Raw genomic sequence first — 25,307 nt, 5'->3', positions numbered from 1 at the left:
TAGTTCAGACACCTGTGTGTTCCAGGAGTATTAGGGAATGAAAGCAGATGATAAAAGAATTCCCTTATATACCTTACAACTAAACAGCACAGTTTTAGGTACAGCCCCCAACTTGCTGTTTGAGATTTAAGAGATTGATTAAATAGACACACACACACACACACACACACAGCAGTAAGGGTTGGAAAGGGAGAATGAAAAAGGCCATAGAACCAGGTACTAGTTAGAAAACACGGTCTAGCAAGAGTCTCAGCTGTAACTTTCTCAACTGTTATTTGAACCTCTTTACTGTATAAGTGTTAAAAAAAAAAGAAAAAAGAAACTTACCAGAAGATGGCTCCATGTTTTTTAAAAATTACAATTTGGTACTACCGTATACAAAGTTAGAATTATCACCTCTTGCCTTAAATTAGACTCTAGATACTTGAAATTAAACCAGCCCTAAAAAGTTTAGCTCCATTCTTCTTTACATTTTCTAAGTGGAGAAAAGAGCTGCTTCGATATCCTCCATTTTATTAGGTCAATAGAATTTCCCACAATAGGTAGCCTGATAAATACATGTTGAGACTGCCAAAAGTTTAGCAAATGAAGCACTTAAAAAGATAAAAACTATTCCTTTTATGACAAAATTTAATAATTTAGTGATTTCTGTACTTTTCCTGAAAAGAATAAAAGGTGACAAATGATGCTCAAAATTGGAAACCAAATAATGAAACAAAATCACATTTATTTCAATAGCTCCAAGTGCAAATACAGCAAATCAGTACACAAAGTTTCAAGATACAGCTTTAAGTATAATGAAAACTTGATATACAAAAAAGAAAGGGTAAATAGCAGAAATAAAGCTCAATGTTTAAAAAATTCAAGTAACCTGAAAACCTTTCGACTAAAATAGTCTTTCATCAATTCAGAAATGCCTTAATTTATAGATAAGTAGTACATTACAGTCAAAAAGGACTTCTCAGAAAGAGAATCACCCCAAACTGGTCAGCTCCAGATAAGAGCAGAAATTCCTGGTGCTGGCTATTTCAGAGTTAGCACTCACACTATACAGATTGGTGTGGTTCAACCCATGGCATCTGATCTTTAAGCAAATTCCAAAATAGTGTTTAAAGTTCAGTACTACTAAGAGTTCTTGAAATGGCCACTACATATTTAAAAGGTTTGAAGACCAATTTCAGCTTCAGGCCTATGGTACAACTTGGGAAAAAGACATACATTAATATTCCTTCCATTACTTAAATCCTTTTTGTAAAGTTAGCAACATGGCCTTTAAAGCTTCCTCAGGGAAACTGTACTTAAACATATAAAAGTTCCCACTAGGAAGATAATTAGAAGTTGTTAATGTTCTTTTTATCACTTAGCAACCAAGACACATGTTTATTTCCACTCCCCAGAAGCAATGTTAGCTACTAGCTTCAATTCAGGAAATGTGTATCTGCAGGAAGGTTTATGTGAGATGCTTATTCAGTCTTTTTCTCAACCTTCTTCATTTTCTCAATGTAGGCAGTAAATTGAGAGTCTGTTCCAAAAAGTCTATCCCACCATGTAAATGTCGAAGCATAGTTTCCAATGAAGTTCATGTGGTGGAAATCGTGATGCCGAGAACCAGCATAGAAAGGAATGAGATTTAAAGGGTTGAGAGGAATGTCATAACCACTGAAATAAAAATGATAAAGAGTATTAAGAAAGTAAATACACCTTAATCGACATTTTCATTGATAGTAATATGCTTGTTAACCATTCAAATAACATTCCACTTTACCTAAGTCACTTATTTCTGACATGTTTACAAAAGACAAAAACTCACAGCAAATGGTGCATATTCTAGAAACCACTTTAAGAAATAAAAAAAAAACTTCAACAATTAATAGACATTAATAATACACATCAGGGGATGAAAGAGGGGTTATAGTAATGAATCTTTAGACACAGATTTTCATGACTTTTTTTTTTTTTCTGTTTTAGAAGACTTTCTCTCCATAGTTTGTAACACCCATACTACTACATATTTTTTAGTTAAGGTTATATGAAATTAGTACCAAGCATTACAAAGGTTAAACCTGAGGATTACTGTTTTGCAACTTCTTTTAGAGTACCCGCCTTTATTTCTAACTACAAGTCTAAAATCTGATATCTACAATTATACCAGTCTGAATCACCCCAATCCTTCCTGCCCTTAAGGAGTATGAAGGGGGAAGGAAGGAGAAAAGAGCAATGGAAGGAAAGATTGAAGGAAACACCATCTACCACTTTTCTGCCTAAGACTAGAAGAATTAATTTTGCTAATTTAGTGACTCAGAAACAATTCCTAGAATTTCATATTCTGCTTTCACAGATGAAAATTCCCAAATAAAAATGCAATAAATATATAATCATTTTTAAATGATGAAAAATTAGGATATTAGGAATTTGAAAAGGCATTTAATAGAAATAATTTACCAAAACATGCCTTCCAATCAACAGAAAGGAAGCATGTGAAATATGAACACATCACAAGCAGTTTTCATCAGTGCTGGGCAGTGGAGTACACAAATGTTTTATTCAGTGAATCCATTCGGTGGATGTTTCAATATTTTTTTCAAGTAAGAGTTAGGTTTAGGTTCATTACAGAAGGATAAAGTAATTGCTGCTCCTGAATTACAGTATTTAACCAAATTTTTAAGAAAACAACAAGAATATTTTCATTTGAACAATGTTTCAGGAAGACTCTGCAAGGCATGAAATCCAAAACGCAAGAGGGAAGAGATATGGGAACATACGTATATGTATAACTGATTCACTTTGTTATAAAGCAGAAACTAACACACCATTGTAAAGCAATTATACCCCAATAAAGATGTTAAAAAAAAAAACTGACAGATTTTACTACATAAAAATTTAAAACTTCACAACTGCAAAAGAACCATCAAGAGTTAAAATTCAAATGACAGATGGAGAGAAAATATTTACAACATAGGTAACAAACAAAGCTTACACATGAACCAATAGGTTATAAAACGTATAGCCTTAACAGAAAAACTGGCAAATGATATAAAATGGTAATTCAAAGAAAAAATTACTGTTGGTCAACAAGCACAAAGACAGGTTGAGCAGAAGGACGTGCTCTCACTCCCTCTTGTGAGAGCACTGGAATCACAACTAACTGCTGAACAATCATCGACAGGAAGACACTGGAACTCACCAAACAAGATACCCCACATCCAAAGACAAAGAAGCCGTAATGAGACGGTAGGAGGGGCACAATCACAATAAAATCAAAACCCATAACCGCTGGGTGGGTGACTCACAAACCAGAGAACACTTATACCATAGAAGTACACCCACTGGAGTGAAGGTTCTGAGCCCCACATCAGGCTTCCCAACCTGGGGGTCCAGCAATGGGAGGAGGAAGTCCCAGATTCAGACTTTGAAGGCTAGCAAGATTTGACTGTGGGACTCTGACTGGACTGTGGGAAACAGAGACTCGACTTGTGGAAGACACACACAAAGTAGTGTGTGCATCAGACCCAGGGGAAGGAGCACTGACCCCATAGGAGACTGAACTAGATGTACCTGCTAGTGTTAGAGGGTCTCCTGCAGAGGCGGAGGGTGGCTGTGGCTCACTGTGGGGACAAGGACATTGGCAGCAGAAGTTCTGGGAAGCACTCCTTGGTGTGAGCCCTCCCAGAGTCTGCCATTAGCCCCACCAAAGAGCCTCTAGGCTCCAGTGCTGCCTCAGGCCAAACAACCAACAGGCAGGGAACTCGGCCCCACCCTTCAACAGACAAATGGATTAAAGTTTTAGTGAGCTCTGCCCACAGAGCAACACCCACCTCTACCCACCACCAGTCCCTCCCATCAGGGAGCTTGCACAAGCCTCTTAGAAAGCCTCATCCACCAGAGGGCAGACAGCAGAAGCAAGAAGAACTATAATCCTGCAGCCTGTGGGATGAAAACCACATTCACAGAAAGACGGACAAAATGAAAAGGCAGAGGACTATGTACCAGATGAAGGGAACAAGATAAAACCCCAGAAAAACAACTAAATGAAGTGGAGATAGGCAACCTTCCAGAAAAAGAATTAAGAATAATGATAGTGAAGATGATCCAGGACCTCGGAAAAAGAATGGAGGCAAAGATCAAGAAGAGACAAGAAATGTTTAACAAAGACCTAGAAGAATAAAAGAACAAACAAACAGAGATGAATAATACAATAACTGAAATGAAAAATACACTAGAAGGAATAAACAGCAGAATAACTGAGGCAGAAGAATGGATAAGTGATCTGGAAGGTAGAATGGTGGAATTCACTGCCACGAAACAGAATAAAGACAAAAAGAAATGAAGATCGCCTAAGAGACCTCTGGGACAACCTTAAATGCACCAACATTTGAATTATAGAGGTCCCAGAAGGAGAAGAGAGAAAGGACCCAAGAAGATATCTGAAGAGATTACAGTCGAAAACTTCCCTAACATGGGAAAGGAAAGAGCCACCCAAGTCCAGGAAGTGCAGAGAGCCACAGGCAGGATAAACCCAGGGACAAACATGCCAAGACACATAGTAATCAAATTGACAAAAATTAAAGACAAAGAAAAATTATTAAAAGCAACAAGGGGGCTTCCCTGGTGGCACAGTGGTTGAGAGTCCGCCTGCCGATGCAGGGGACATGGTTCGTGACCCGGTCCGGGAAGATCCCACATGCCGCGGAGCGGCTGGGCCCGTAAGCCATGGCCGCTGAGCCTGCGCGTCCGGAGCCTGTGCTCCACAACAGGAGAGGCCACAGCAGTGAGAGGCCCGTGTACCGGAAAAAAAAAAAAAAAAAAGCAACAAGGAAGGGCTTCCCTGGTGGCGCAGTGGTTGAGAATCTGCCTGATAATGCAGGGGACACGGGTTCGAGCCCTGGTCTGGGAAGATCCCACATGCCGCGGAGCAACTAGGCCCATGAGCCACAATTACTGAGCCTGCGCGTCTGGAGCCTGTGCTCCACAACAAGAGAGGCCACGACAGTGAGAGGCCCGTGCACCGCGATGAAGAGTGGCCCCCGCTTGCCATAACTAGAGAAAGCCCTCGTACCGAAACGTAGACCCAACACAGCCAAAAATAAAAATAAATAAATTAAAAGAAGACTCAACATTAAAAAAAAAAAAAAAAAAAAAACAACAAGGGAAAAACGACAAATAACATACAAGGTCACCCCATAAGGTTAACAGCTGATCTTTCTGCAGAAATTCTACAAGCCAGAAGGGAGTGGCATGATATAGTTAAAATGATGAAGGGGAAGAACCTACATCCAAGGTTACTCTACCTGGCAAGGATCTCGTTCAGATTCAACAGAGAAATCAAAAGCTTTACAGATAAGCAAAAGCTAAGAGAATTCAGCACCACCAAACCAGCTCTACAGCAAACGCTAAAGGAACTTCTCTAAGTGGGAAACACAAGAGAAGAAAAGGACCTACAAAAACAATGCCCAAACAATTAAGAAAATGGTAATAGGAACATAAATATCTAGAATTACCTTAAATGTGAATGGATTAAATGATCCAACCAAAAGACACAGGCTCCCTGAATGGATACAAAAACAAAACCCGTATATATGCTGTCTACAAGACATCCACTTCAGACCTAGGGACACATACAGACTGAAAGTGAGGGGATGGAAAAAGATATTCCATGCAAATGGAAATCATAAGAAAGCTGGAGTAGCAATACTCATCAGATAAAGTAGACTTTAAAATAAAGAATGTTATGAGAGACAAGGAAGGACACTACACAATATCAAGGGATCAATCCAAGAAGAAGATATAACAATTATAAATATATAAGCATCCCACATAGGAGCACCTCAATACATAAGGCAAATACTAACAGCTATAAAAGAGGAAATTGACAGTAACGCAATAATGATGGGGGACTTTAACACCTCACTTACACCAATGGACAGATCATTCAGACAGAAAATTAATAAGGAAACAGAAGCTTTAAATGACACAATAGACCAGATAGATTTAATTGATATTTATAGGACACTCCACCTGAAAAGAGCAGATTATACTTTCTTCAAGGGCACATGGAACATTCTCCAGGATAGATCACATCTTGGATCACAAATCAAGCCTCAGTAAATTTAAGAAAACCAAAATCATATCAAGCATGTTTTCTGACAACAACGCTATGAGATTAGATATCAATTAAAAGGGAAAAAAAATGTAAAAAACACAAACACATGGAGGCTAAACAATACGTTACTAAATAACCAAGAGATCACTGAGGAAATCAAAGAGAAAATCAAAAATACCTAGAAACAAATGACAATAAAAACACGACGGCCCAAAACCTATGGGATGCAGCAAAAGCTGTTCTAAGAGGGAAGTTTATAGCTATACAATCCTACCTCAAGAAACAAGAAAAATCCCAAATAAACAATCTAACCTTACACCTAAAGGAACTAGAGAAAGAAGAACCAACAAAACCCAAAGTTAGTAGACGGAAAGAAATCATAAAGATCAGAGCAGAAATAAATGTAATAGAAACAAAGAAAACAATAGCAAAGATCAATAAAACTAAAAGCTGGTCCTTTGAGAACATAAACAAAATTGATAAACCTTTAGCCAGACTCATCAAGAAAAAGAGGGAGAGGACTCAAATCAAAATTACAAATGAAAAAGGAGAAGTTACAACAGACACTGCAGAAGTACAAAGCATCATATGAGACTACTACAAGCAAATCTCTGCCAATAAAATGGACAACCTGCCAGAAATGGACAAATTCTTAGAAAGGTAAAACCTTCCAAGAATGAACCAGGAAGAAATAGAAAATATGAACAAGCCAGTCACAAGTAATGAAATTGAAACTGTGATTAAAAACTTTCCAACAAACTAAAGTCCAGGACCAGACGGCTTCACAGGTAAATTCTATCAAACATTTAGAGAAGAGCTAACACCCATCCTTCTCAAACTCTTCCAAAACACTGCAGAGGAAGGAACACTCCCAAACTCATGCTATAAGGCCACCATCACTGTGATACCAACACCAGACAAAGATGCTACAAAAAAAGAAAATTACAGAGCAATATCACTGATTGTAATATAGATGCAAAAATCCTCAACAAATTACTAGCAAACAGAATCCAACAACACAGTAAAAGGATCATACATAAGCCAAATGTTAACAGCTATAAAAGAGGAAATTGACAGTAACGCAATAATAGTGGGGGACTTTAACACCTCATTTACACCAATGGACAGATCAAAGGATAAAATCCTTTTATCCTGGGCTAAAAGGATTTAGCCCAGGGATGCAAGGATTCTTCAATATACACAAATCAATCAATGTGATACACCATATTAACAAATTGAAGAATACCATATGATCAGCTCAAGAGATGCAGAAAAAGCTTTTGACAAAATTCAACACCCATTTATGATAAAAACTCTCAAGAAAGTGGGCACAGAGGGAACCTACCTCAACATAATAAAGGCCATATATGACAAACCCACAGCAAACACCATTCTCAATGGTGAAAAACTGAAAGCATTTCCTCTAAGATCAGGAACAATACAAGGATGTCCACTCTCACCACTATTATTCAACATAGCTTTGGAAGTCCTAGCTATGGCAATCCGAGAAGAAAAAGAAATAAAAGGAATACAAATTGCAAAACAGAAGTAAAACTGTCACTGTTTGCAGATGACATGATACTATACACAGATAATCCTAAAGATGCTACCAGAAAACTACTAGAGCTAACCAATGAATTTGGCAAAGTCCCAGGATACAAAATTAATGCACAGAAATCTCTTACATTCCTATACACTAACAATGAAAGATCAGAAAGAGAAATTAAGGAAACAATCTCCCATTCACCATTGCACCAAAAAGAATAAAATACCTAGGAATAAACCTACCTAAGGAGGTAAAAGACCTGTACTCAGACAACTATAAGACACTGATGAAAGAAATCAATGATGACACAAACAGATGGAGAGATATACCATGTTCTTGGATGGGAAGAATCAATATTGAGAAAATGACTATACTACCCAAAGCAATCTACAGATTCAATGAAATCCTTATCAAATTACCAATGGCATTTTTTATAGAACCAGAAAAAAAAATCTTACAATTTGTATGGAGACACAAAAGACCCCGAATTGCCAAAGCATCCTGAAGGGAGAGAACAGAGCTGGGGGAATCAGACTCCCTGACTTCAGTCCATACTACAAAGCTACAGTAGTCAAGAAAATATGGTACTGGCACAAAAACAGAGATATAGATCAATGGAACAGGATAGAAAGCCCAGAGATAAACCCACGCACCTATGGTCAACTAATCTATGACAAAGGAGGCAAGGATATACAATGGAGAAAAGACAGTCTCTTCAATAAGTGGTGCTGGGAAAACTGGACAGCTACATGTAAAAGAATGAAATTAGAACACTCCCCAACAACAATACACAAAAATAAACTCAATATGGATTAAAGACCTAATGTTAAGACAGGACACTATAAAACTTAGAGGAAAACATAGGAAGAACACTCTTTGACATAAATCACAGCACGATCTTCTTTGATCCACCTCCTAGAGTAATGGAAATTTTAAAAAAATAAACAAATGGGGCCTAATGAAACTTAAAAGCTTTTGCACAGCAAAGGAAACTATAAACAAGACGAAAAGACAACCCTCAGAATGGGAGAAAATATTTGCAAACAAATCAACAGACAAAGGATTAATCTCCAAAATATATAAACAGCTCATGCAACTCAATATTAAAAAAAACAAACAACCCAATCCAAAAATGGGCAGAAGACCTAAATAGACATTTCTCCAAAGAAGACATACAGATGGCCAAGAAGCACATGAAAAGCTGCTCAACATCATTAATTATTAGAGAAATGCAAATCAAAACTACAATGAGGTATCACCTCACACCAGTTAGAATGGGCATCATCGGAAAATCTACAAACAACAAATGCTGGAGAGGGTGTGGAAAAAAGGGAACCCTCTTGTACTGTTGGTGTGAATGTAAACTGATATAGCCACTAAGGAGAACAGTATGGAGGTTCCTTAAGAAACTAAAAATAGAATTACCATATGACCCAGCAATCCCACTACTGGGCATATACCCAGAGAAAACCATAATCCATAAAGAGCCATACACCCCAATGTTCAGTGCAGGCACTATTTACAATAGCCAGGTCATGGAAACAACCTAAATGTCCATCGACAGAGGAATGGATAAAGAAGATGTGGTACATATATACAATGAAATATTACTCAGCCATAAGAAGGAATGAAATTGGGTCCTTTGCAGATACGTGGATGGACTTAAAGACTGTCATACAGAGTGAAGTAAGTCAGAAAGAGAAAAACAAACATCGTATATTAACGCATGTATGTGGAATCTAGAAAAATGGTACAGATGAACCAGGTTTGCAAGGCAGAAATAGAGACACAGTTGTAGAGAACAAACGTAGACACCAAGCGGGCGGGGTGGGGTGGTGGTGGTGGGATGAATCGGGAGACTGCGAAAAAAAAAGAAAAAACCCAGCACAAAGACAGCCATGCAGCCTCACCATCCCCTGGGGAATGCAGTGCATAACCCTGAAGGCTCTCTGCCCTCCTAATGACCAAGATTAACAAGACTGTAATGTTCAGTTTGCAAAGGGTGTTGGGTGCAGGGAAAGCATTCTTACAGGTTCCTGCTGGGCGTGTAGAGAGGGGCCCTTTTGGAGGGCAGTTCTGCAGCACTTATCAGAATTTTATTTCGTTTTCTCAAATGATACATGAATATACTCTCACCATAAAAATGACAGCCATAGATAGGAATGTAAAAAAACCCAAAAATTATTATTTGAACTTTTATCCAATGATTATGTTCTCCTGTTTATTAAAAATGGTAACATTAACAAGGTTAACTTCTCCTATTACTCTACTTAGGAAAAAAGATAACCTATGACAATGATTACGGTGCATGAAATGGGTGAAGGTGGTCAAAAGGTATGAACTTCCAGTTGTAAGATGAATAAGTCTTGGACATGTAATGTACAGCATGGAGGCTGAAATCAACAATCCTGTGAATCTGAAAGTTGCTAAGAGAGTAGATCTTAAGAGTTCTCGAATTTGTAACTCTGTGTAGAGATGAACAGTGTGGTGAGCATCTTGCAATATATACATATATCAAACCATTATGTTGCACACCTAAAACACAATGTTACATGTCAGTTACATTTCAATTAAAAAAAAAAAACAGAAATAAAGATAATCTATGACCATGAAAAAAGGATATTTTATGATACTTTTACCTGAATAGAAACCATAGCTTACCTATGGACATCAATAGTTTCTATCAAACGAATGGTTACCCAGGCCCAAAGAAGAATAACATGATCACATAAAAGCATGATTCCAATGAAAAATCCAGTTCCAAGAATTAAGGTTTCCAGAGGATGTGCATATTCAGCTTCCATTCCAAATGGAGCCTAAAATAAGTAAGAATTGCTTAATATATTGTGATGGTTAATTTTATGTGTCAACTTATCTAGGCCATGGTGCCCAGCTGCTTGGTCAAACACCAGTCTAGAGGCTGGTGTGAAGGTCTTTTTTAGATGTGATTAACAGTTAAGTCAGTAGACCATGAGTAAAGAAGAGGACCCTCCATAACCCAGGTGAGCTTCATCCAATCAGATGAAGGCCTTAAAAGCAAAGACTGACGCTTCCCAAGAAAGATGGAATTCTCAAGACTACAATACAGAAACCCTGCCTGGTTTCCAGCCTGCTGCCCTAAGGAATTGAGATCCAGGCCTGCAACATCAACTCTCACCTGCGTTTCCAACCTGTGAGCTGCCCTACAGATTTGATTCACCAGCCCCCACAAGTGCATGAACCAGTTCCTTAAAATAAATCTGTGTGTGTGTGTGTGTGTCTCCTATTGATTTTGTTTCTTTGGAGAACCCTAATATATATATTCTAATTTATTTATGTATATCGTTTTATAAAATTATATCTCTTCTATATGTTATGATAGTACAGTCATCCCTAGGTATCCCAGGGGGATTGGTTCCAGGACCCCCATGGATACCAAACTCCAAGGATGCTCAAGTCCCTTATATAAAATGGAGCAGTATTTGCATATAACCTATGCACATCCTCCGATATACTTTAAATCATCTATAGATTATTTATAATATCTAATACAATGTAAATGCTGTGTAATTGTTGTAAATACAATTTAAACGTTATGTAAATAGTTGTCCACTCGAGGCAAATTCAAGTTTTGCCTTTCGGAACTTTCTGGAATTTTTTTCCCAAATATTTTCAATCCTCAGTTGGTTGAATTCATGAATTCAGAACCCATGGATACTGAGGATCAACTATATATCTAGCCATACATATATAAACATTAACAGTAATTCTCAATAAAAATGTTTTTTTGTTCTTACCAAACATTAAAAGGTCTAGGGATGTCCTTAAAACAATCTATTTTAATAGCTGTCTTTGATGGTTTGAGATAAAGGCATTAAACAGTTGACTTGAATTCTAATTTTGGTTTATGCACCTGAATTTGTTCTGCCAAGAAAGGGATGTTTGGTTTATCATATCATGTAATTAGGATCAATGCAGAACATACCAAAATAACAAATTTGACAAAGCTAACATCAAAGCAGTTCTGATAAAAATCACTGTTTTGTGGGAAGCAGTTAGCAATGATGTGGAAATGTGTTAAAATTAACTTGGAAATTGTTTTAGGAATTTAACGATTCAAGGTTTGTTGTTTTGGGTTCCCACTTAAATGACCTTAACAGCACTAGAGGCCTCTATCAAACTGCCAGGGACCCAACTGTGTGAGGATAGTGCTCTGGACCCAAAGACAAAAATGAACGATTTCACGTAACATTTTTCTTTCAGGTCTCAATTTACCATGAAATTAAGATATTAAAGTAAATCTGTAGAACTCCCTTTGTGTTTAGGTGTGTGTGTATTATATTCTTAACAATCATGCCAAAGGAAAAAGAAATAAAAACATCACTGACAGTTTTTTTTAAAGTCCAGGAGATTTTTTTTTTAAATGACATTTTTGCCTCTAATATAAAAAAATGGATTAAATGTCGTTCTAACATACCTGAAACTCATGATGAATTTTATGAATATGCTTATATATTCTTTTGTGGTGTAAGAGCCTATGCAGGAAATAGTGCCAGGTATCCTCAATCACTGCACAGCCAAAGCATCTTGCCAAAAGCATGTACCTTTAAGATGAAAATACTGTAATGAGGATTAAATAACTTTTACTTAAACAATCTAGACTTTTACCTGGGATCACTGCTGGAGACACTGCATAAAAGCAAATACCAGCTTAACCTAACTGGTTTTATTGATCAACAAATTCTCAAAACAATACATATAGATGCAAGCTAGCTATATGATACCACCTGAAGAAGGGTTAAAGAAGCTGACCACCATACCAATTCTAATTCGCTTAAAAAAAAGTCACAGGTATAAAGTCAGAGTTAAGAAACAAAACTCAAAACTTCTAGGAAAAGAGTAACATTGATAAAGGACTTGAATTAAGATTAATAAGAGTAAAATCATCGTTTTTTTCCTGACAAAGAGAAGCATATAAGTGCAATGGGCAAAATATATTTTATATACATATGAACACATACACAGAAATTCTTTTATATGTTGAATATATAGTAATAGGAAAAGCACATATCTATATACTGTACATCTGTATTCAGGTTAAGTCAGAACAGAGAGTTGAATACAAATAGTATTTGAACACAAATATTTATGCTCAGATAATATATATTTCTGTCTGTATGGACATAATTTTTATAAACTTCACAAACTATTCTCTCATTTTTTCTTTCATTTTAGACTTAAAATGCAATATATTTTTTCTTGGCATAAGCATGTGTATCTGTATACAATCATATAATGGATGCTATGGAAACTTCTGATGCAAGAAACTCACCTTCCAATAAAAATATTACACTAAAATATAGAAACATATAAAAATGGGGACATTTTAAGTTTCTGTTACGGTTTACTTTTCTACGTTTTATTTATTTCCAAAGTTTAGAAGAAACAAACAATGACCAAATGAAGAAAGAAAATAACATTAAGGATATTTTAATTGAATGATAAACCATGACTGAGTATAAAAAGCAAATCTTCATCTACATACCATCTTGGCATTGTTTCCCAATCATAAGGAATATTAAAATACTCTGTAAAATAATAGGTTCCACAAATCAAAGGAAGCTGGATACAAAAGTGATTAAAGAGAAGTACTTTAAAACATTTCCATTGATTTTCCCACGTTTCTGGTTTATCCTATGGAGAAAAAAAATCAAAATATTTAGTATTAGCCTCTGCTATCAGGAGTTTCACCTGAAAACTAGAAGTAAATTCCTAGCTTTTTCTCTAACGTTTATATGGGGACTTAAGTTTATATTATTTAATTAATCCATGTTATGTGAATTCTATATTATAATTGCTGTGTTACAGTAACTAAGGTCCAGGAACCACAACACACACACACACACACACACTTCTAAAACCTTGACAACTATCGATATTATCACTACTTTAAATAGGTGAAGAAATTGTCAATAGACAAACCCAGGCATAATGGTCCCGATGATCTCTACAAACCAAAGGAGCACTACAGAACGAATAACTCTTGTGTTTGCTGCCCACAGATCATTTACTTCTTTTATCAGGAATGCCAGAGAGGAAGAAATGTGTTACGCTAAGACCACGGTTGGGTTCTCCCAATTGCTGAGGCAGCTGCACACATAGCATTGGAAGCCTTATTACACAGGTAAATCAACACTGCCAGCCATTCAGCGGTTTTCATTCCCAGAAATAAGTGCATTTTTGTTCTTATACATTGACAGAATTAGAAACTCTCTGAGCTGGAAGAACTTAGAAAACAAATGTGTCCAGTGGTTCCCAAAGAACGGAGAGCTACTGCCCACAGATGAAGTTCACAGATTAAAGTCAAAATGAGGAAGTGAGATTACTGTAGTGAAACGTTCACAAAACCTCATCAGGATTATCGACTTGCTTAACAAGCCATATATAAAAGTCTAAAATTTATTCAATTTAAAGGGGTGCAATTAGTTAAAAAGTGCTTTTGGTTTTACAAAAAGATGGTGATAATAGTTATTGCTTTGTTTTAAATGTCCTTACCTAAAAATTCAGAAACTTACCAATGCAAGTGTTTTAACTGAACCATAATATCCCAAGGATGAAACCACTGACCTCAGCAGAGGCCCAGAGGTCAAGCTCCCTGCCCAGGATCACACAGGCAGTTATTAGCGGAACTTGGACTAACTAAAGTCTAGGGTTCCAGTGTTGTTCTTGAAATTCTTTGGGAGAGTTACCTTCCCTGACAAAAAAGAAACAGCATTCAACTGGTAATCAGTCTGGAGAGCTGGCTCTAACCTCTGGGGCTCTGTGAAGCTCACATCTCAGTCTGCTCAACAATAAAATGAGGAAATTAGGCGAGATAATTTATAATTGTCTATTTCTACTCTGAGCATGATCTGACCCTGCTCCTCCAAACTTCCAGTCTGTGACTGGGGACAAAATAAATGGAAGATTCTGGCTTGGGCCAGCAAAGGCACTCTTTTTCCCATAGAACTATGTTTAAATGACTTGTGATATCCTGGCTAGACTCTAATACTGATGTAGCTGCAGAAATTAACACAAAAATGAATCAACTGTAACTAAAAAATCACATGTTTTACTGTTTACCAGGCCCACAGACTTCAGACAGAATGTTTTTAGTGTATAAATCCTTGAGGAAAATCCCTAGAGAATTATCAAGACGTAAGACTTTAAAAAATCCTGCAAGGTCTACTTCATTACTCTCTCATTCCTGTGAATATTCTCCCCAGTAGCAAGCATGTGCATTAGCTGTCTATTCTGTTTCAAAGCAGAGTTTTCAGTGTTAGCTCCACCAGCAACTTTTTCCTGTACCCTCACTGTTTCAGGGTATCTGCCTTTAAAATGTGTAAACCTGTGTACACTGATTTTTTGGCTTGTTTTTAAACCCCCTTATATTGTGAAAACTTGTACTGATTATCTTCACAACTAATTTTAGTATCAAAAAATCTCAAAGCAGGGACCTTAATGGTTGTGAAAGTCAAGGAAAGACATGCTAAGTACAGACTTGAAGGCTTTCGATCTCTGTTTATCAGTAACTAGTTGTAAACTAGATTACTTCTTGTCCTTTCTTTTGCCACATTTTATTCTAAAGTCTTCATAAAACCTTGAATGAAACAGGCCTTTCTCTCTCTGAAAAAGTTACCACCTCTGACCAGTGAGTCAACTGTAGAGGGCAGAAGACAGACAGGGATACTTTGGCCTGGACAGCCATACAACAAATCAGCCCCATAAATAAACCAATGGGTGACCCGTGGCAGCCAGAATTCCAAACATGCACAAGAACTTAGACATCCAAACTCAATTCTGCCTTTCAAAGTAGGCCTTTTTATAAGAAGTATTCCGGAAATGTTGTGCCCTTTATTTACGGTAACAGGATACTCTCCTTTAGGCCACAGCCCTTTTAATTCCTTCTCCCTTTACCCTTTGTTCTTCCCTCCTTTGGCTTGGAGTCCACAGGCAGCTGACCCTCTGCACTATCCCCAGAGAGAATCAATGTTAGTACTTGCTTAAAGTGAGACTCACTGGGAGAGGCTACAAAGAGAAGAGACTGGTCGGAGAGGATGTGTGCACTGACTGCCACCCGCCATGGACTCAATGAGTACAAACCAGTCTCCTTAGGTGAACACTCCCAAGATGCCTGCTTTCCACCAAGACTGTGTGCCCTTGAGTTTGAGTTTGGCATGACTTGTTGAAAAAAGTTAACAGTAAGCATTAGAAACTATCGTGGGTTTACCAAGTGTCAACAAATCATTTCTTTTTCTAACAAGCTGGTGCAGATTCCTTCCTGGGAACTGTGTCAAACTCATTAGTCTACACATTACTAGAGTTCACTATTTTCCCTATGTTTAAAACTGAGAAGAGGCACTGCGTATATCTCAACACTTTGCCATGCATAGCAAGCTCTCAAGAAACATTTAGTACACTGAAGTGAATACCTAGAAGCTAGGAACATCATCATTTTGGGGGGGATGACATGAATGCTGCAGAATTACCATGATATATTTAGGGTAAAAACAAAACCTTAACAGTCTTGATCAAAGTCTCAGCATATTAACATACATTTAAGAGTTGAGACATCAAGGGCTGGAGTGAACTGCAAAATAATACTCATGAATCCCCATAACCTTCCCTTCCAGCTAATTTTAAAATTAAAATTTATGTATGATAAAACCTCTCCATAAAGTGGGTACAGAAGGAACATATCTCAACATAATACAGGCCACAGATGATAAGCCCACAGCTAACAACATACTCAATGGTGAAAAGCTGAAAACATTTCCTCTAAGATAGGAACAAGACAAGGATGACCACTTTTGCCACTTTATTCAACATAGTATTGGAAGTCCTAGCCACAGCAATCAGACAAGAAAAAGAAATAAAAGGAATCCAAATTGGAAAGGAAGAAGTAAAACTGCTACTGTTTGCAGATGACATGATACTACACTATACATAGAAAATCCTAAAGATGCCACCAGAAAACTACTGGAGCTCATCAATGAATTTGGTAAAGTTGCTGGATACAAAATTAACACACAGAACAGAAAACTGTGAGACACGGATCAAAGACACTGAAAACGACACAAATAGATGTAAAGATATACTGTGTTCACAGACTGGAAGAATCAATATTGTTAAAATGACCACACTACCCAAGGCAATCTACAGATTCAATGCAATCCCTATCAAAACACCAGTGGCATTTTTCACAGAACTAGGACAAATAATTTTAAAATTTGTATGTAACCACCATAAACCTCCTAGAAGAAAACATAGGCAGAATACTCTGACATAAATCGTAACAATATTTTGTTGGATCTGCCTCCTAAAGCAAAGGAAACAAAAGCAAAAATAAACAAATGGGACCTCATTAAACTTAAAAGCTTTTCTAGACAGCAAAGGAAACCTTTGACAAAACAGACAATCTGCTGAATGGGAGAAAATATTTGCACATGATATAACTGATTAGGGGTTAATATCCGAAATATACAAACAGCTCATACAATTCAACATCAAAAAAAAAAACTGATTAAAAAATGGGCATAAGACCTGAACAGACATTTTTCCAAAGAAGACATACAGATGGCCAAAAGGCACATGAAAAGATGCTCAACACCACTAATCATCAAGGAAATGTAAATCAAAACCACAATGAGGGCTTCCCTGGTAGCGCAGTGGTTGAGAGTCCGCCTGCTGATGCAGGGGACACGGGTTCGTGCCCCAGTCCGGGAAGATCCCACATGCCGCGAAGCGGCTGGGCCCGTGAGCCATGGCCGCTGAGCCTGCGTGTCCGGAGCCTGTGCTCCACAACGGGAGAGGCCACAACAGTGAGAGGTCTGCGTACCGCAAGAAAACAAAACAAACAAACAAAAAAAACCACAATGAGATTTCACTTCACACCTGTCAGAATGGCTATAATCAAAAAGACTACAAATAACAAATGTTGGCGAGGTTGTGAAGAAAAGGGAACCTTAGTACACAGTTGGTGAAATCTAAATTGGTACAGCCACTGTGGAAAACAGTATGGAGGTTCCTCAAAAAACTAAAAATAGAACTACCATATGATCCAGCAATTCCACTCCTGGGTATATATCTGAAAAAAATAAAAACACTAATCTGAAAACACCCACAACGTTCATAGCACCATTCTTTACAATGGCCAAGATATGGAAGCAACCTAAGTGTCCATTAACAGATGAATGGATGAAGAAGATGTGGCATATATACACAATGGAATACTACTCGGCCATAAAAAAGAATGAAATTTTGCCATATGCAACAACATGGATGGACCTGGAAGGTATTATGCAAAGTGAAATAAGTCAGAGGAAGACAAATATGTATGTTATCACTTACATGTGGGAAAAAACCCCCAAAATAAATGAACAAATATAACAAAACAGACTCACAGATATAGAGAACAAATTAGTGGTTACCAGCAGGGAGAGGAAAGGGGGAAGGAGTGAGAGGTAGGGGATTAAGAAGTACAAGCTACTATGTATACAATAGATAAGTAACAAGGATATATTGTATAGCATAGGGAATATAGTCAATATTTTATAATAACTTTAAATGGAGCATAATGTATAAAAATTTTGAATCACAATGTTGTACATCTGAAACTAATGTACTGTATATCAACTATATCTCAGTAAAAAAATTTTTTTAAATTAAAACTTATAAACCCAAATTAGATAAACATCACATCTACTTAAGGCACAATTTAACAAATTATTCTTGAAACCTTAACAATAAATGCTCTAGGGTTGTGGTGTCCAATATGGTAGCAACTAGAAATGTGGCTATTGAACATTTGAAATACAGCTAGTCTTTACTGAAATGGGCTGAAATTAGTGTAAAATATACACTGGATTTCAAAGACTTATTATAAGAATAAGAACATAACATATCCCATTAAAACTTTTAAATTTTGATTACTTACTGAAATGCAACAGTTGAGATTTATTGGATTAAATAAAATATATTGCTAACATTATTTTCCCTATTTCTTTTTACTTTTTAATGTATTCTACTAGAAAATTATACACGTGGCTTCACTGTATGTCTATTGGACAGCACTGATCTAGTCTATTTTGAGTTATAAAGTTATATTTACCTTAAAAATATTCAACAAGACTAATGACAATACTCCATTGCAAGTCCATCATACTCACCTTTTGAATTTTGTACTTTTTCATGTAAGGTATAAATTGAAACAAGAATCCAGGTAAACAGAACAAGAAATAAAGGACCTCATGAACTATGAGTGATCCCCATGTTGCAATCTGGAACTTTGTATAATTATTCAACATATAGTTCCAAGCATTTTTAAATGGTTCCTGCAGAGGATTCTCAGGTAAAAGTGAATCTACATATTCCACAGCCAAGGATGGTGAACTAAAGATGCTGATACTTTCATTTGTTGCCATTTTTCAAATCTCTGCAGACGGCCTTATAATTCTGCAAAAATAAGTAAATATATAAATAAGCAAGCTAAACAATGAAATTCTAAGAAAACAGTTTTTAAAATGCTTCTGATTAATTTTAAAATTACTATAGGAGTGCCAATCGCTCAGGTCCTAAACATGATTAAAAACCCCAGTCTACAGGATGTCATCATCACCTCCATTTATGGTGTATGATTTAAAAGTCACCTGTTAACTTTCAAGAGCAGGATCTAAAGAACAATAGTGGATAAGAAATTTCAAGCCATCTTTAGAGACTTTTCAGTGTGGTCTCCAGGAAAAACTTGTAATTTCAATGAGCAATAGTTGGGTCACTTAAAACTAAAAGAATCTATAAAGAAAAAGTCTGCCAAACATGACTTCATAAAAATTAAATACTTATAATGGTGAATAAAAAGACAATCATAAATAAAGTCAAAGATCAAATGACAAACTGGGAAAAATATTTCCAAAAATTATGACAAAGGGCTACAATGAGTGCTTTAGAAAAAGCCTAAAAACCCAACAGAAAAATGACAAAGACCATTCACGGAAGGTTCACAGAAAACTAAATACAAATGCTTACTAAGCAAATAAGCAGTTCAATTTGACTCAAATAGGAAATGCATCCTAAAACAAAATCTTTAAGTTTCATAATGCCCAGTACCCAGTAACAATTTGGGGAAACAGGCACCATTGTACATTGTTAATGGGAGGATTAGTCTATAAAATTCACAGTATTTATTACAGCTCAAAATGAATACACCTTTTGACCCAGCAATTTTCTCACTCAAGTGTACCAAGATGAGCACACTAAGACTGAAAGAAGCATTGCTCATAATAGCAAAAAGAAAGAGAAAAAAGTAAAACAAAATGTTAAGTCCATCAACAAGAAATGAATTAAATAAATTCTATCAGGTCCTTCCAAAGACACACAGCCACATAAAAGGAGGAAGATCTACATGTTCTACATAGAAAGATGTCTAAGATACAGTGTTGTGAAACAGCAAGTTGCAGAATGTATAGCAAGAACCCCACTTATATTTTTGTGAAAAGGTTATATACTTTATGCAGTTTTGTGCATATGTACATATGACAGACACACACACAAACATAGAAAATATACCGAAAATGCATATGTATACACGGTTGGGGGGATTATGAAGAGGAGAAAGATTTTACTTTCCATTTTATACCTTCTTACAATTTTAATTTTTTTCATGAGCATGTTTTACTTATTTAATAAATAAGCTTAATAGGTCACCAAATCAAAAACAGAAAAACTTATAAAGAATGTCACTTTCCTAAAAATGTTTACTGATGTCCCTAATTTATGAATTATGATGGGCCACTCTAAAAACAAATATATTAAGCCTCGGAAACTCTTAATAGTATTTAATGCCCCCTTCCCCCATAGACCTCTTATCATAGAGGATCCCGGGAAGCTTAGCCAGCTTCCTCAGGACTCTGAATTCACTTTGCATCCCTATTCCTCTGTCCTACTCATTCTCAAGTGACTTACAGCATGGGGACTATTGTGCCACAGCCTCTGCTCACTCACCCTCTCCTCTAAGACTGTCTGGTCTTGTGTTCTTATCCTACCTCATCAAGAACTTGTCCATCACTTACTCTTTCTCATCTTTCCCTCTTCACTGAGTTCATCCCATCAAGTTTAAAAACATACTCAAGGGCTTCCCTGGTGGCGCAGTGGTTGAGAGTCCGCCTGCCGATGCAGGGGACACGGGTTCGCGCCCTGGTCCGGGAGGATCCCACATGCTGCAGAGCGGCTGGGCCCATGAGCCACGGCCGCTGAGCCTGCGCGTCCGGAGCCTGTGCTCCGCAACGGGAGAGGCCACAACAGTGAGAGGCCCGCGTACCACAAAAAAAACCCCAAAATACCCAACATACTCAAGTCCTCCCTTCTCGGGAAAAGTTTTCCTAACCTCCATCACCTCTCCCCCAAGCCACTGTTCCCTTTCTCTTTTTCTTTGGACCAACCAACTTCTGTCTCAAGGGAGAGATCAACATACAGCCTCTGACTGGTTAATTCTCACACACAGAACTCACTCAACTACAGCTGACCCTTCAATAACACAGGTTTGAACTGTGCAGGTCCCCTTAGACTCAGATTTTTTAAAATAAATATATTGGAAAAATTTGGGGAGATTTGCACCAATTTGAAAAAATTCACAGATAAACCACATAGCCTAGAAATATCAAAAAAAATTAAGAAAAAGTTAGGTATGTCATGAATGCATAAAATATATGTAAATACTATTCTTACGCAGGCATAAAGTGAGTGATATTTAATATAAAATTAATGTGTTACTGCAAACCAGCCTATTATCAGTGAAGTGTTTTTTTAAAAAAGTAACAATGTTTCCAATACTGTATTATGGATATGACTAATACTATGCTATAAAACTTTATAATGATTCATTTATTAGTGTATAGGCTGAGCTACTGTAAAGCAATAGTATCGACTACACGAGGTGACCACAAAGCAATCATATTGCTGCTTCTTCATTATCAATGCATGAATCCTTATACATGTAAATAAATATGAATTTCTTTTTCACATTATCTTTTCATTTTTGATGTCTGGTGTTAGTAATATTCATAACATCCACAGTGTTTTGTATCATATAAGACAATGTTGATGTAGGTACTGACAGACCATTCATCTTGTAAAAAGACATAAACTTACGGTATCAATAAATACAGCACAGTACTGTAAATGTATTTTCTCTTCCTAATTTTTTAACGTTTTCTTTTCTCAGCTGTTTATGTTATTGGTAAGGCTTCGGTCAACAGTAGGCTATCAGTAGTTCAGTTCTGGAGGAGCCAAAAGTTATGTGTGGATTTTTAACAGCCCAGGGGTTTGGCATCCCAATCCCCGAGTTGTTCAAGGGCCCACTGTGCTTGCAGTCTAGGTCCCCATCCACACCAAAATGTCTTCAATATTCTAAATTACAAAATAAAAGTTGTTCCAATCCTCATTTTTCATGAGGTCGTTACCAAATCCAATGATGCTAAACCAACACCAGTTACTAGCTGTGTGACCTTGAGCAAGTTAAGTCATTTCTCTAAGCCTCAGTTTTATTATCTGCAGAATGTAAAGAATAACAATAGTAACTAGATGATGGAAATCTTTTCATGATACACATGTATATCAAATCACCACAACATACACTTGAAATATTTTACAGTTTTGTCAACTGTACCTCAAAAAAGCTGAAAAAATAGGGAATAACGATATAGTTCTTCTCATGAGTCCAAGAAATAATGCACGTGAAGTACTTAACATAGGACCTGACACATGGTAGCTACAAGAAGCTAACAATTATTAAGGACTTTCTATAGGCCACTAACTTCTAAGAGTGTTACATGCTTTCTCTATATTAAAGACTTTAATCCTTACCACACCTTCAAGGTAGGCACTTTTATTATCTCCATTTTACAAATGAAAAACTGAGGTTTAGAAAGATTAAGTAACTTTCCCAAATTACAAGAAAGCTACGTGGGGGAGCCTGTGCTCACATTCATTATGCTATACTGTGATCCGAAATAATAAAGCACATAAATATTATAGTAAGAGAGGAATAATTCCCACAGTTTACCCAAGCCCCTTGAAAGAGTATTCCATATAGGCTGCCTTCATTTTCACATTTCCCATCCATTCTCCAGCAATTACAATCTGTTTCCTATTCTAATCAATGCACTGAATTTACTCTTACTAAGTAAAATCACTAAGTCTCCTAGCTTCCAGATCCAACAAACATTTTTTTAAGTTTATTTTATCTGGCCAGTCTGGAAGATTAGATCTTCTCACTTTGAAATGCCCGCCTTTCTTGGTTCTTGGGATTCATATGTATTCACTCTGATTTAATGTGTGGTACTATGTGCAGCCACTGTGCTCCCTGCTGCCCTCACCCCTGACTTCAAAACATAAAACCTAGTGAGGAATACAAAGAAGTAACCAAATTGTCACAAAATCTGAGACAAGAACAATAAAGGGTTGGAAATATAGAACAGAGAGGCCCAGGGAAAGAGGCATCCTAGAGAAAGAGGCATCTAAACTCAAGCCTGGAGCATGGAGGGGAGGTGACTAGATTAAAAGAGAGTAAAGTCGGGTGCGATGGGGTTGGGGGGGGATAGTTTTGAAGAGAGGAAACATCAGTTCCAAAGACTCAACCAGGAGATGAGAAAGGATACAGCACTTTCTGATTTAGTTAAGTCTGTGGTACAGCTTTTGAGAAAGGAAGGCTCAAGAATTGAGGCTGAAGAGTTTCCCAGAGATGCTTTCTTTACTCCTTCCAACTATTCTAGATTACCTGGAGTGAGCTAATCTGCTCCTGTTGCGAGAATATGCTGATATCCACAATCTCTCTCTCTCTCTCTAGGCCTCTCTCCTAAACCCCAGGTTCTGATTATCCAAAAATCTACTGGTCATCTCCAATTCAGACAGTTCAGAGGTATGTCACAGTCAACATGTCCAACGTGTTCCGCCACTGCCTCTTGCAACCCTACCCACACACTCCCTACCTCCTGTACCACGCAGTGAACTGGTGCCACCACCTACTTAGCCATCTGGGACAGAATGTTCCAGACCTCTATCTCTGCTGCCCGGGCTAAGTCTTCACACACTTACCCTATTTAGAGATAACTGCTTTAATTAACATTCAGGAGTTTACTCTCCAGGCTCAAGGGAGGGAAATGGACACACTGTTGACAACTGAAGCAAAAAATAGGAATTAAAGAGGAAAGGGGAAGGGAAATAAAGAGTGGATTTTCTTTTCCTTTTTTCACCCTTGCACAACTGGATTGACCGGAGGCCTACTACAGGCTCAGACAAAAGAAATGTAGTCGTTTGTGGATTCCCTTAGTAACCTTCAAGTATAGCTGTCGGGGTGCTGTCAGCAGTGCCTGCCCTTCGCCGTGCCCGGATCGCGCCTCCAAGCGTGCCTTTCTAAAACCCTCCCTCCAGAACACGATGCCAGCATCCATCTAAACAGCAGACAGGCTTCACCACCCCTTCTCCAGACCCTTAGAGTTCCACCGAGCGCCTCCCCACTGATAAAGACATAGGCCTCTGCTCTCCTCCTCTCTCACCTTCTCGCCCCCACCCTCGGTATTCCTACAAGAAGGCCTCTGACCGTCTTCCGCTTGGGCCTCTCTGCCCACGAAACAGCGTCCCTTGCCGGTACGTCCTCTGCCCAACTCCCATTCATCCTTCAGTACCCTCCTCGGACGCTCTTCCCAACCGCACGGCCCGCTGCACACACAAACTGATCTTGCCCCCTTCCTTTTGCACAACTCTGGTCACACTGGCACACTGGGCTGTGACCACTGTCCCGGACGGCTGAGGGCCGTGCCCCGTTCCGTTCCGACACTGACTGAGGGATTTCACCCTTTTCCACCCGTACCCGCCGCCTCGCCCTCCATCCCGGCCTCCATCCGCGGCCAGCGGCCGTATCCTCTTCCACCCCAGCCCCTCACCTGCGCACCGCTGTACCTGCTGCCGTCTCCTCCCGAGCTTCGCTAGGCTCAGCCGCTCGGGCGGTTCCTCCCGCCGTTATTGGCTTGCGAGGGCCCCCGCCCCGCCTTCCAGGCGCTGTGATTGGTCTGCGCAGCTGCCGGCATCGTGTGACTCGTGCGAATGGAGCACTGGTGCCGCGGCCATTGGCTGAGCGGATGGAGTGAGGATCGTGAGAGCTGGGCGTCAGACCAGTAGCGGCGCCGCGGAGCCTGGGGGCGGGAGCGCACAGCCAGGTAGGTGGGGCGGAGGTGAGACAGTGAGGGGTCGCGTATCAACCTCGGACCCGCTCCCAGGCGCCTGAGCGGTCGGGGGGTACAGCGATTCTGCGGGCTGTGAAGTGTTTTCGCCGCGCTGGGTTCACAGGTCGCAGCTTTCGCTGGTGCACCCCGAGTTTAGACCATCTCTTTCTCTTCCCCAGCGCCCCTTGATAACTCCCACGTTTACGTTTACGTTTACGTTTACGTGGGAGATGGGGAACTTCAAATGCAGCGCCATTCCTGTTTGCGGACGGGAAGCCGAGGGTCCGGGAGGTTTAGGAGAGACTGGACGCGGCAGCTGGCCCTGCCCGCGGGGAGACCGCCGCCGCGGACCCGCACGGGGCTCACACTTGCAGCCAGGCTTGACCGCCTTCCGCCCCTGCAGGGGTGCAGGAGTGTGCACGGATGG

The 25,307-nt window shown here is 38.6% G+C and overlaps 1 protein-coding gene across 1 annotated transcript; it reads right to left on the bottom strand.

Annotated features, from left to right (window-relative positions):
• Nucleotides 1–707: 707 nt before the first annotated feature.
• MSMO1 (methylsterol monooxygenase 1) lies at nucleotides 708–24,706 on the bottom strand. Its single transcript, XM_022561656.3, has 6 exons — nucleotides 24,602–24,706; nucleotides 18,833–19,118; nucleotides 13,171–13,319; nucleotides 12,103–12,229; nucleotides 10,308–10,462; nucleotides 708–1,659 (listed from the first exon to the last, which is right to left on the bottom strand). Exons 2-6 carry the CDS (start codon nucleotides 19,085–19,087, stop codon nucleotides 1,464–1,466), a joined length of 882 nt encoding a protein of 293 aa, XP_022417364.1. The 5' UTR covers nucleotides 19,088–19,118; nucleotides 24,602–24,706; the 3' UTR covers nucleotides 708–1,463.
• Nucleotides 24,707–25,307: the final 601 nt, after the last annotated feature.

This window comes from Delphinapterus leucas, chromosome 5 (genome assembly GCF_059928025.1).
Source record: "Delphinapterus leucas isolate spDelLeu-1000000601 "Yukka" chromosome 5, BTC_Dleu_Yukka2, whole genome shotgun sequence".
Taxonomy (NCBI): Eukaryota; Metazoa; Chordata; class Mammalia; order Artiodactyla; family Monodontidae; genus Delphinapterus; species Delphinapterus leucas.
Note: the sequence above shows the minus strand (reverse complement) of the source record. Positions and strands in the feature narration are given on the sequence as shown.